This window comes from Accipiter gentilis, chromosome 8 (genome assembly GCF_929443795.1).
Source record: "Accipiter gentilis chromosome 8, bAccGen1.1, whole genome shotgun sequence".
Lineage (NCBI taxonomy): Eukaryota > Metazoa > Chordata > Aves > Accipitriformes > Accipitridae > Astur > Astur gentilis.
The window spans coordinates 40865056-40877332 of NC_064887.1; the positions used below are offsets into that span (position 1 = coordinate 40865056).

The 12277-nt window shown below is 54.3% G+C and overlaps 2 protein-coding genes across 3 annotated transcripts in view; one reads left to right on the forward strand and one right to left on the reverse strand.

Annotated features, from left to right (window-relative positions):
* Positions 1-5053, forward strand: part of LOC126041890 (fibrillin-2-like) — a 111811-nt gene extending 106758 nt beyond the window's left edge. Inside the window, exons 59-64 of the mRNA XM_049808258.1 lie at positions 237-353; positions 617-745; positions 1350-1469; positions 1973-2204; positions 2737-2905; positions 3689-5053. Of these exons, the coding sequence (XP_049664215.1) occupies positions 237-353; positions 617-745; positions 1350-1469; positions 1973-2204; positions 2737-2905; positions 3689-4063 (1142 nt within the window). The 3' untranslated portion in view covers positions 4064-5053. The remainder of the gene's footprint in view (positions 1-236; positions 354-616; positions 746-1349; positions 1470-1972; positions 2205-2736; positions 2906-3688) is intronic.
* A 2977-nt stretch (positions 5054-8030) lies between these two features.
* CTXN1 (cortexin 1) overlaps positions 8031-12277 on the reverse strand; it is a 43293-nt gene continuing 39046 nt past the window's right edge. For both annotated transcript variants that reach the window (XM_049808286.1, XM_049808285.1), the window contains 2 exons: positions 10166-10279; positions 8031-9647 (listed from right to left, as the gene is read on the reverse strand). In XM_049808286.1, coding sequence (XP_049664243.1) covers positions 9227-9514 — 288 coding nt within the window. In that variant the 5' untranslated portion in view covers positions 9515-9647; positions 10166-10279 and the 3' untranslated portion in view covers positions 8031-9226. The remainder of the gene's footprint in view (positions 9648-10165; positions 10280-12277) is intronic.

Consider the following 12277-nt stretch of genomic DNA (forward strand, 5'->3'; position numbering starts at 1 on the left):
TCCAAATGTGTCTGTGTGTGATCAGCAGCTGAGGTGGGGAGAGAGTCCCTGGACTTGTTATTCTCATGTAAGAACTGTGTGTGTGTTTTTCCTGAGGCTGGTCCATGGCAGGTCCTGGTCTACCCAGCACCACTGTGTATCACCATGTACGTGCAGGTGCCACAGAATCAGACCACAAAGATAAGATATCTCAGTAAGATAAATTGAGAAACATGTTCTTGTGCTTGTTGCTTTAGACTTGGATGAATGTTCCACCAAGCAGCACAACTGCCAGTTCCTCTGTGTGAACATTATCGGAGGATTCAACTGCAAATGCCCCCCAGGCTTCACTCAGCACCACTCGTCCTGCATCGGTGAGTAGAGGCATTCGCTGCTCAGCTATATAGCTCCAGCAAGGTCCCTGTGGGTTACCTTTAAGCCCAGAAGAGTCTTTCCAGCCCCCCACCTCTGGCTCTAGAGCACTGCCCCTCTCCAGTCAGCCTGGGGTTGTGCATCTGGCTTGTCTGTCTGCTACTCAGACTGGGCTAAGCTCCACGATGCAAGCTAGCTGTCTGCAAAGCTGCACACAGCCACATCACTGGGGAGAGACTTACAAGCAGCCACCGGTGTTTTGCAGACAATAATGAGTGCACAGCTCAGCCCTCTCTGTGTGGAGCCAAAGGACAGTGTCTGAACACGCCAGGCAGCTACAACTGCGAGTGCCAGAAAGGATTCTCCCTGGACAGCTCTGGTGTCAACTGCGAAGGTAGGTCTGTGTCTCTGGGGATTTGACAGACACATCTTCCATGTAGAAGAGTTCCTAGTTCACTCACAATCTCTAAAGCAGCTCAGTCCAGCCAAGGGACTACTCCTTATTGTGGGACACCAGGAACCCACACGGGAAGCCCTGGTGCAAAGGAGAGGTCAGTGCCTGACCTGTCTGGAGAAACACTGGCTCTTGGACAAGTAGATGAAGGTCTCAGTGCTGCACTATAGTAGCCAAGGCTGAGAAAGGAATGGTCCTGTATCTCATCAGGGGAGATCTCATGCTGGCCAAAACCCACCGTATGCTATGCTAAAGAAAAGCCTATATTCAGCCCAGGCAGCCTGAAGCAGAGCAGATCGGGTAATGGTCCAGGCCAGACCTTAAATCAAAAAACATCCAAGCAGGGGCTGCGTGGGGTTGTCTGTGGGTCTTGGGGCTGAGGGTGTTATTCAATTCCAAGCTGCAGAGAAATAATTAGGCAGAAGACCTGCCCACCCACATGAGCACCCTCAAGGATGCTGGCTACTGTGGTCCCCGTGCACCCAGTGCTGCCCACAAGACAGGGAGAAGTTGTCTCACCACCATCTGTGTTACATTGCTGCAGATGTGGACGAGTGTGATGGAAACCATCGGTGCCAGCACGGCTGCCAGAACGTGCTCGGAGGCTACCGCTGCGGCTGTCCGCAGGGCTACGTGCAGCACTACCAGTGGAATCAGTGTGTGGGTGAGTGTGGGATGGGGGCTTTTGTATGCTGTAGCTGTGGGATGGAGGATAGAGGGCAACTAAGCCCCAAGACCCTCTCCAGCCACTCCTGGCCATCTCTGACACTGGATTCGGGGTTCATCTCTGCTAACCCAGCACTGATCTTCCTGCTCTGTCCCAGAGACAGACCATGCCTGTGCCCAGAGAGGGTCCCCCTGCCCTGACCTGCACTGCCCCACGTTCTCTCTGCAACAGGGAATGTCAGGAAGCTCCTCTGCAGAGTGATGAGGTCCCAGTGCTCCTGACGCCAGCAGCTCCCTGCATTGCAGGAGGATTAAAAAATCAAGGCAGTCCTTTAGGAACCTGCATGGGATGAGGTCTCACAGGCAACCAGAAGGGAGCCTGCTGCCAGCTCAGCAATGCCCATGGGCAGATTTCCTTGGCCATGTGGAGTGGGGAGAACCAGCAGCACAGGAGCTCCCTTCCACTAAGTTTCTGACCAGTTCTGCTGTCTTTGGGCGCAGATGAAAATGAGTGCTCCAGCCCCACTGCCTGCGGCTCTGCCTCCTGCTACAACACTCTGGGAAGTTTCAAGTGCGTCTGTCCATCTGGCTTCGATTTTGACCAAGCCTTTGGTGGGTGCCAGGATGTGGATGAATGCTCAGCAGGCGGCAGCCCCTGCAGTTATGGGTGCTCCAACACAGATGGAGGCTATCTCTGCGGCTGTCCTGGAGGCTACTTCCGAGCAGGACAAGGGTAAGAAAGCAGCCAGCAGGTAGTCCCCACAGGCACCTGTACCTTCCTGGGGGATATTGCAGGCTGCCAAGTGCGTGGTGCCCCAGACATGCTCCATCACCACACTTCTGCTCTCTGCCACCAGTACAATTTGAAGGAGCTCCAGAGGCTAGTAAGGTCCCATTCCCACATGAGTCCTCAACTTCTCCATGCCGGACTGTTCCTCCCCCCATCACAAGATACTCATGCTAATGTGCTTCTCCTCTTCCATTTCACTAATCCAATCATTAGTGCAGCTGCTAGCACTGTAGCAGATGCTCTGCAGATCCATCATCTAGTGCAGGGTGCAGACAGATTAAACCTACTGGCCACATCTAAACAAGATGTGGCCTGATCTCTCTCAGGCATGTCTTGTGTACAAGCCATGTCCTATACCCAGGCGTGATCCTCCATGTGTTTCTGGGTGCCACATGGAGAACCTGTGAGGGCAATGGTAAGATGTCCTTCTTGAAGCATGAATCTGAGATGGGTCTCTCTGCTCTTCTGCCACCAGACACTGTATTTCTGGCTTGGGCTTTGGGAAAGGTTCCTACCTTCCTGCCCCCCAAGAAGAGGATGAAGACAACCTGCTCTCCCCTGAAACCTGCTATGAGTGCAAGATAAATGGCTACCCCAAGAGGGGTCGGCAGCGACGCAGCGTCAATGGCACTGAGAAGCACCAGGTAAGAAATTCATGGTATCCTGGATGGGGTAGAGCAAGGCAAGAGCTGGGTCACTTGGGGGATAGCTGCCTGGAGTGGATCTCGTGCAGTGTGCCCATTCCTGTGGGGTTGCCTCAGTCCAGACAGAGATAGAGCTCGCTCTGTACCTGCCCATGCTGGGTGTTTGGGTGTTTGTGGATGCTGCTGAGTCCAGAAATGCTGCAGAAATGGAAAGTCTTTCACAATACATTAGAGGAGGTCAGGACAATCTTAAGTGACACACACTTGTGTGGTTTGGCCACAAATGTCTGGAGATACGTGCAACCAAGAAATAACGCACACATGGGGAGCTGATAGGGGAGCAGTTCCCATAGGGCCATAGTGGACTCTCAGCACTTACTGTCTGACTCCAGACTGGACCTGTCACTATAAATACAGGTTATTCCTTGGAGGGAAGTTCTGGCCTCTGTCCAAGGCTCCCCCAAGAAATTCGCAGGTCTGGGCAGGACAGATTGGGCTGGGAGGCCATTATGGGCCCTTCAAGCCTTGGGAGGAAAATGCCTCTGAAGTTGTTGGTTCTTCTCCTGAAGATGAGGGCTGTGTACTGGCTGGTTCAGTCTCAGTGACACAAACAGGGTACCAAGAAACACTTGAAGGAAAGCAAGGACCGTAGAAGTCGTAGCCACTTCTCAGAGCTGCTTTGGGGTGGCCCATGGGGCAGAAGTCCTCTAAATCAAGTCCTCCTTCACCCGGCCATGAGCTTTTCTTGGTATCTGTAAGTAACATGCCTGGTTCCTTTTGAAGGATCACACTGTGAACTTGGCCAGCATGGATGTGGATGCTCCTCTGTCCATGATGCTGAACCTCTCTGACCTGGCTCACAAGGAGCACATCCTGGAGCTCCTGCCAGCTGTGGAGCCCCTGGAGAACCGTGTGCGGTACCTAATCTCCCACGGGAATGAGGATGGCTACTTCCGCATCCACCAAAAAGAGGGGCTCAGCTACCTGCACCTCGGCCGCAAGAAAATAGTGCCCGGCACCTACCTGCTGGAAATTGTGAGCGTGCCCCTGTACCGCAAGAGGGAACTGCAGAAACTAGAGGCCAAGAACCACCTCAACTACTTAGCAGGAGAGCTGGGCCAAGCACTGAGGATGAAGCTCCAGCTCCAGCTCTACTAACATCCATGAGATCCACCCACCCAACCGACAGTACAGTCCTTAGCCTTGCCATCCACACCTGGAAACAACTGCCTCCTCTCTCGCTGCACCCCCTGCCACCACCTCCCCCACTGCACTGTACGACTGATGGGAAATGTCCCTCTGGGCTCAGCACTCACCTTGGCCATGCAGGGATACTCCGCTTCACAGGGTGCTTGAGTCAAAAGCAAGCCACACCGCAAAAGAGCTGATGAAAGCTTTGTCAAAGCTTCAAACCTTGTTAGCAGGGACTCCCTCCCTCTGCTCAGCTCTTGCCTGTCTCCTTTAATCAAGATACTGTTAGTCTGAGCTGGCAAGGGCAGTTCCATGGGGAAGCTGCCTGTCCTTCATGGTCACAGGCCATAGACCACCCCACAGCCCAGGAGATGTTGGGGGGGGGGGCTGGGGGCAGCTTTGGAAGGAGCTATGGCACGGTGTGGTATTAGTGCATTTCCCAACAGCTCTCGTTCCTCCTTTGCTTCTGCATTGTCATGATGGTGCTGCAGAAACCATCCCATACCTACACTGGCTGTGCTCTGTCTTTCTCTGTCCTCTCCACGTCCTCTGGTCCTTTTGGGCTCCTCTGTCAAACAGAAAAGGTCACCTCTGAGTGAAGGGGCAGTTCAGGTTGCTAACCTCACATCGCGAAGCAGCCAGGCCACGGGACCACGGGCTCCTGTAGGGAACCTAGGGTTTTCACACTGCGGTATGCTGAACACGTGTATGCCCTCCAAAGCTTGGAGCTGGAAGGGCTTTTCCAGAGCTCCAGCAAGTCCAGGGGATAAGGTGTCCTTCTATAAATGAGGAGGAGCTCTGGGGGAAGGCAAATAATTGCATTGTTGAATGTGGTTGGACGAACTAAACTGGCAGGAAAAATGTCATGAGTCTGGTAAAGAGCATCTGGATGCTTGCCATGCCAGAGGGGACGGAGGGCTTGGCAGGACGTATGTGGCATGCTGCAGGGGCAGATTTCCTGGCCCCCACCGATGTGAGTGTTTGAAAATCCTGTGAAAAGTTTCCCACCAGCGGGAGCAAGATGGGGATTGGGGGGTGGGGGGTGTCTCTGCAGCCTGGCAGGAAGAAAGAGGCAGGGACAGCCAGAGCTTCATTTTGCAAACAGTCCGTGACTCCGAGCCACCCCATCTGTGTGACTCTGGGGCTTATGGGCAGATCCCCCCCAATCAGGAGCACTTCTGAAAACGGGGGCTGCAAGTCACTCCCCTCTGGTTGTCGCATATGTCTTGGTCAGGCCAAGGTGACAACCGAGATGGACAGTCTCTGGTTAATGCAGTCGAACGAAATGCACTAAAAAGAGTCTGGAAAATATTAATTAAGTGAACTGAGGTCTCCCTGCTGCCTCAAGTAGCCTGCCCAGACCGTTCTGTCCAGGTGGGCTTTTCTTCCTCCCTCAAGAGTGTTCTTCACACAGCTGGTCTCTGCAATGCCATTTCCTAGTTTTGCATGAATCTGTTTTCAGTTCTGCATCAACCCTGTGCATCATCACGGGAAAAAAAGGTGCTAATTCACTCTGGTGACACACAAGACTACCTTATCAACAAACCTAAGGTGCTTTCAGCTTTCAGAAGCTGGTGCTGGTATTGAATCGTCAGCGTTAGTGCACTGTATCCATCCACCCTTTCATATTTATGTATAACCACCAAAGTTATGATTGCTCGTTGTTGTGAGGAGTGCATATTCCTGTAGCTTTTTTTTTTGGTACTTGGGGAGGGGGGTTGTTTTTTTCCTGGTACGCTGCCACCGCATGGGGTGGGGGAAGTGTATGTATACTGTATTTGGGCTAATGTCAAACTTGAAAACTCTTTTGCATAATGCAGCTCCAGACTCTGAATTTTACAAGAGTCCCAGAGCTTGTGACAGGATGGGTGGCCTGATGTTTGGGGGTTTTTTTATTATTTTGTTTTGTTTTGTTTTGTTTTTTCCAACAGGTGCTTTTTTTTTAAAAAAAAAAAACTATTAATAATAATAAATTAGCAGAGATGGGTTTGTGTGCGTGTGTTGAGCCAAAAGTCTCAAATGAAAAAGCTCAAGTTTTCCTTCATTCCTCTCTGGTGCGGTGTTTTTTTGGTTTTTTTTTTTTTTTTTGTATTGACATTTCTTGCTGGTTGTTTTTTTGGGAAGCGTTGAAACCCAAAACCTGTGCCCCCTTGTCCCGCACAGAGAGGTGGCTCTTTGTGGAATTCCTTTTTGTATCAGAAGCAACAGCAACAATAAAAATTATTTTGGGTTAAGTGGTTCTGTGTCTTCCTCCTCGTCTAGGCACAGCAGCGGCAGCACCGTGCCCATCTGCTGGGGTCGAGGGGCGGCGGGGATGCCACGTCGGAGGCAGCCTGGGAACGTGGCAGGACCCATCCTAGCTCCAACACGGAGGGAGCCCAGGCTCATTTTGTCTCTGTATTCCTCAGGGACACAGTTTCACTCTTACGGCCTCATCCAGCTCTCCCACCCCTGCATGTCTCAGCACCCGTGGGGATTTGAGGTCCTTTGCGAAGCCTGAGAGCAGAAGGCAGATGAGGGAGGAGGGACAGACACATCAGCAAAGTCTCTCCTGAGCCCTTGCTCTCTCCCAGCAAGGGGAGTGGAAGGAGAGCGATGCCAGAGGTCTGAGCCTGGCCGCCAGATCACTGAGCCTGGCAGAGGGGTGTCTGCACCCCAACATTGCTGCTGGGCTGACGAGAGGTTACAGGGGCCAGGACAGGGATGAAGGGGCACGAGAAGGGCTGGCAAAGAGGAGACAGGGGATGCAGGAGAGCAGAAGCAAACCCGACTGCTACCACCGATCCTGCCTGGTGCTGTGGTCACCCTTTGCTCCTGGCTCATCCCCCTTTGAGAAGTAGCACCACTCTTGCTGTTTGCCGGTGGTTTTGCTGAGCGGTGGTTGTGCTGAGCAGAGGTCGTGCAATGCCGGGCTTGTCTAGACTGTGCGGTGAATGTTATGTGCAGGGTGTGCGATGATACACGTGCTTGGCCAGAGATCATGCTATGCATCCAGAAGTCAGGGTCCAGCTGGTTGAGTTCAGCTCAAACCCTAGTTCCAGGCTGACATTCTCATTTTTAGCAAATTCTTCTTGGCCTCCCATTCTGGAGGCAGAGCCATATGCCACAAGAGGGCAGGCAGGGCCGCAGCATCCCTGTGACCGGGAGGGAGCCCACCACCTTGCTGGGTGGTGGGAGAGCAGGGCCACCTCTGGGTGGGGGGAGACAATCACGCCATGAAACCTCGGCAAAGGAAAACATGTTCCCATTGAGGAATCGGGAAATTGTCCCTCAAACAGATTCCTGGGCTTGGCAATAGGTGAGTGGTGTTAAGATTTGGGTCCGACAGTGGGGGAGAGTGGTGCCAGAGGAGATGCAGAAGCAGGGTGCGCTGGGTCTGGGTACCCACGTCCTGCCAGCCACTTCTCTGCAGCACCCAGCAGTGGCTCCTTGCATCTTCCTCCACGTCAGTGCCCATGGGACCCTGGGGAATCTCCAGGGGTGATCTGTACCCGCACATCCAGAAGGTCCCTCTGGATGCAGCACAACCTACCAGCCTGCTGTGCCTGCACTCCTCATGCAGACCCGGATTGACGTAGAAGACGCAGCCAGGCACAGCCCACAGGTCCTGCAGCAGACGTGGCTGGGCTGTGACCGTCCCAGCCCAGCAACACTGGCCCAGGTGCCATGCTGTGGCCAAAGACCACCTTCTGCGTGACCCTGACAGAGCACATGCCCACGTACGGGGCACCCACAGCACCACGGCCTGGTGGGGATGCTCCTGTCCCACCTGGCACCCATCCCCTCTGGAGCTGCTCCAGCTTGTGCTGGGAGATGTGGGGTCTTGGCTCAGACAGAGATGGGGCAGCCCAGCACTGCTTGAGGAGCGGCCAGTAGTCCTCCCAGTGCCTGCTGGGACGCATCAAAGAGCAGAAGAAGAGCTGTGTGGGGTTAGCACAGTGCAGCTTTATTTCCATGGTGGGGGAAGAGGTTCTCCCCCATGGGCTCAAATCCCTTAGAACAAAGCTTCTTAGTGGCCTGCAGCCATGACCCACCGTGGCTTTTGCTAGCCTGGTGGCTAGCTGCAGCACCCCTACTCAACAGGCATGGTTCCCACAGAGGGGCAGAAGGACAGCCTTGTTTTCCCCTCGACTACTTATACAGCCCCTCTGATACCCAGATGCAGGATGGCCAGGGAAGGGCCGGCCACCCCCAGCGACCCCCTGGACGTGGGGAGGTCACCCAGATCCTGCTGGAGCAGGGACTGGCCAGAATGGGATACCGGTGGGAGGCTGCCAGGCTTGGGCTGGCTGAGGAGCAGCTCCCAAATGTCGCGTGGGACCTTCGATCCCTCCTCCTGGGATCCCAGCAGGGCCGCCCAGGCAGGTCTGCGGGTAGCTGCGTGGTTGCACCTCGCTCAGACCATTTTCACCAGTCGGGCAGGGACAGGTCACTGCGATGTAAAGCGAAGAGCAGGCTGCAGGGCTGGATGCCAAAAGGGGGCTACGGCGCATGGAGGGGGGGCGGGGGGGGTCTCCATCTCCCCCTCACTTGTGGGGGGGGGGGGCACTTGGGGCTGCCACACAGAGAGGAACAAAGCCAGCACTTGGGTCTGGTGCCTATAAACCCCCTGACAGACACAGCTCAGCTACAAGGGACACGCACACGCACACACGCACTGGACCACGGTCAGCACTCCCCGGAGGACACAGACGAAGGCGACGTGGGGGGCAGGAGGAGGTGGGGGTCAAAGCTCTGGCCTGGCACCAGGCAGAGCCACCCAGACCAGGAGCCCCGTGGGCCGTGGCCGAGGGCAGGTCCCGCCGTGCCCTGCCCCATCGCCTCCTGCCCCTCACCGCGGCACGCGACGCTGCCCGGGGGCACGGTGGGCAGCGGGGACCCCCGCGGAGTCACATCACCCCTCCAACGCATCTCTCCAAGAGTCCCGCAGACTGCGAAGAGAACTGAAAAGTGCTTAGAAAAGAGAGAAACCCCTAGAAAACCCACCCCGGACAAGAGCTCGACCTCACCTCCCTGCCCAGAGCATCCCTGCTGGCCCAGGGCAACACCACAGAGGAAGGGGGGGCCGGGGCCGGGGCCAGCTGGGGTGGGAGGCACACAGAGCACCCAGGCTCGCCCCATCCCTGCCCTCTACACCAAGGCGTAGTCAAACTGGCCCCTCTCCAACCCCTCCTTGTGGTCAGTCCAGGAGGAGGCGGGCATGCGGCTGTAGGGGTCCAGCAGGATGCGAAAGCAGCGCACCATCAGCATCACCAAGAAGACCAGGAGGAAGATGACAAAGGCAAAGACGGTTTTCTGCTCGGCATCCATACCCGCAGCGCCGGCTGGGTGCTCGACCAAGGAGGGGGAGAGCAGTTCATAATCCATCGTCGATGCATCATTCATGGTAGAGGCAAGGAGCGTGTGGGCAGGGCGCATTCGGCTGCCCCAGTGCCCGGGCAGCCGCCTTCAGCCTCCCGCTGTGCCGACGCACCCGGAGCACAGGTTACTCCATAGCCACCGGCGATGCTACGCCGAGCTCGGGATTCACTCCTGCCCAAGCCAAGAGCTCCTGGAGGGGAAAGCAGAGCTGGTGAGGGAGGAGGAATGGGCCACAAGCTACGCCGACTCTACTAAATAACCAGGGGCAGGGAAGCTCGCAAGCAGACCCCTGGTTTTCTAGTAAGCTCAAAAAGCCACTTGCAAAGGGCACAAAGGCATGGGATGGGTGGGCAACCCAGAGCACCGGTGCAGAGCTTTTGCCTCTCCGGTCATAAATCCCCAGGAATCTGCTGGAGAGGGTGCCCACCTGCCAAGGCTAGTGCTGCAGGGCCCCTTTGGACCAGGTGCCCTGAATCATAGGACAATTCACACTGAAAAGGACTCAGCTGTGGAGCCAGAGTGGGCTGCTCAGGGCTTTATCTAGTGTGGTCCTGAAGTTCTCCCAAGATGGACATGAGCTTAGAGTTTGCCCATTTCTACTGAGGGACATGTGTCCAGCCGCTGTATTTCCCTTGGCACAAGGACTGCCTTTGGTTTTGCACCAGGTCTAGAAGGAGCAGAGTCCCAATGGAGAAGGAGAGCACCTACCTCAGTGCAGCTGCATGGGGACACTAGCATTGCTATTGCAGCAGAAGGAGGAGAAGGCTGTGTCCAAACAGCCACGTCACTGAGGAAAGATCTCCAGGGTCCAGCTTTCTTGGGCTAGGGATGCAAAGCAGAAGGACAAAGATAGCAAAAGAGGTTAAAAGAACCACAGTCACTAGGGGGTCATAGCAAAGCACCAGAAGGCACCTCTGAGGTTCTCAGTCTCTTGTCAGAGCAGCTCTGAATGGAGTTTACCTAGGGCAACATCCACACCAACCTCCCCTTGCAGCATCCTGGAGCCTGAGTGCTCTCAGTGCTGTTGGAAACCCCAGCAAAAAAAAAAAAAGCCCCACTGGGAGATATCAGGAAACAGCCAAAGCATCCCCCTGCCCTCTCCCAGGCAGCAATGCTGTCTGTCTGGGAGCAATATCAGCAGGAAAGTAAAAGGCAGAGCCCAGCCCCAAGGCCAAGGCACCCAGATATAGACCAGAGCAGGTTCAGCGTGGGTCTCGCGCTGAGGACCCGCTCGCTTTCCTTTATCTGCAGTTCCTAGGACACCATGAGAAACAGTGCTTGCAAGCTTTAAAAATAATCACATATAACAGCAGCAAAATAAAGGGCAAGAGCAGCAACAAGGTGAGCACAGCTGCTTTCTGGTTTTTCAACCTGGTTATTTGGTACTCTCCCTTCCCAGACACGTCTCTCGTGTCTAGACCAGACATGGGGTGTTCTTGATAGGTCTCTGTACAGCACTGGGCAACCCAGCCCTGCTGTCCGCTGGGACAAAGCACCACCATAAAACCCCTGTCCATGGGGGTGGCGAGCCCTGAGCTGGCATCCCTGCATCAATATTTGGCCAGGGTATCTCTGAACCCCCAAACACCGACCACCCCAAACCAGCTGTCTTGACGCTTCCACTACCACCAGCTTCCCAATTACTTGCTGGGGCTCCAGGTGTCCTTTGGGGCTGAGCTGGGGACTTTTTGTCCTGGTTTGTCATAAGTACCCTATTGCAGGGAAGTACCCAGAGCAGTTCCCCAAAGGGGAACTGTACCTAAATCCCACGGCACGTTAAGTTGGCCAACCCTAGTGTGAATCCATCCAGAAGCCCCTCAGATTGTCAAACTTCCATCATGCTGGTGTTTATCCCTCCCCTCCCATATAACCCCAACAGAGCACGGGGAGCAGGGTATGCAGGGATAAGTCAAATAAGGTTCCCACGGTACAGGTACCGCATCAGGAGGGCAGGAGGATGAGGATGAGGGAACTGAGCTGGAGAAGCTTCCACCTAGGCAGGGAGCACTTGTATCTCCTGTCCCCAGCCGGTGGGTGATGGCTTCATGTGCCCTACCTAGGGGAGAAATACCCATCCGTGGAGGAGCACTGATGGGACAGAGCATCCTGCTCCGCTCCACGGAGGTTTTTGGGAACAAGCACAGCTCTCTACAGCCTCCATCTCCTTGCATAGCTCCTAGTGCCCTGGGAACCCTCAGGAAGCTCCTGGGCTTTGAAAGCATAGCACTGCTGGAGCACCGCTGCCTCTCCACTAAACATCTCTGTGCTCAGGGGAGATTCATGTTTCCCACGGACATATCTGGGTTAAGAAAAAATCCCTCTTCATGGTTCTCGGTGCCAGAGATGCTCAGGAAAGGCCCTGCTGCAATATAAGGGACCCAACCGCAAACAGTGTATCTGGAGGTGCCCAACAGACTCACATCAAAAGTGCAGGGAGGAACAGGCACAGTCGGGAAAAATACAAGATTTTCCTGCTAAATAGTATCCCTAGTATTATATCCTATAGTATTCAGGATAAAGGATTTCCCTCACATTTGGGATGTGTTTCTTTTTCATTATTGTATGAAGAATCAGATCTTAATTTCCCAGGAATTTTGAGCAGAGCAAAAAAATGCTGATAAGACAGTTAAACGAAGGCAGCTGTTATTTAAGGAACATTTGATTGAATTTTATTAAGATTCATGTTCCCTTAGTAACTAAAAAGAATACATGAGCAAGGAAATTGCTTAATAGGGACAGAACTCACAAAGGAAGAGGATCACTGTCAACAATTCAGCAACGCTGTGGTGAGATTTTTCTGGGTATGAAACACGAATTAAA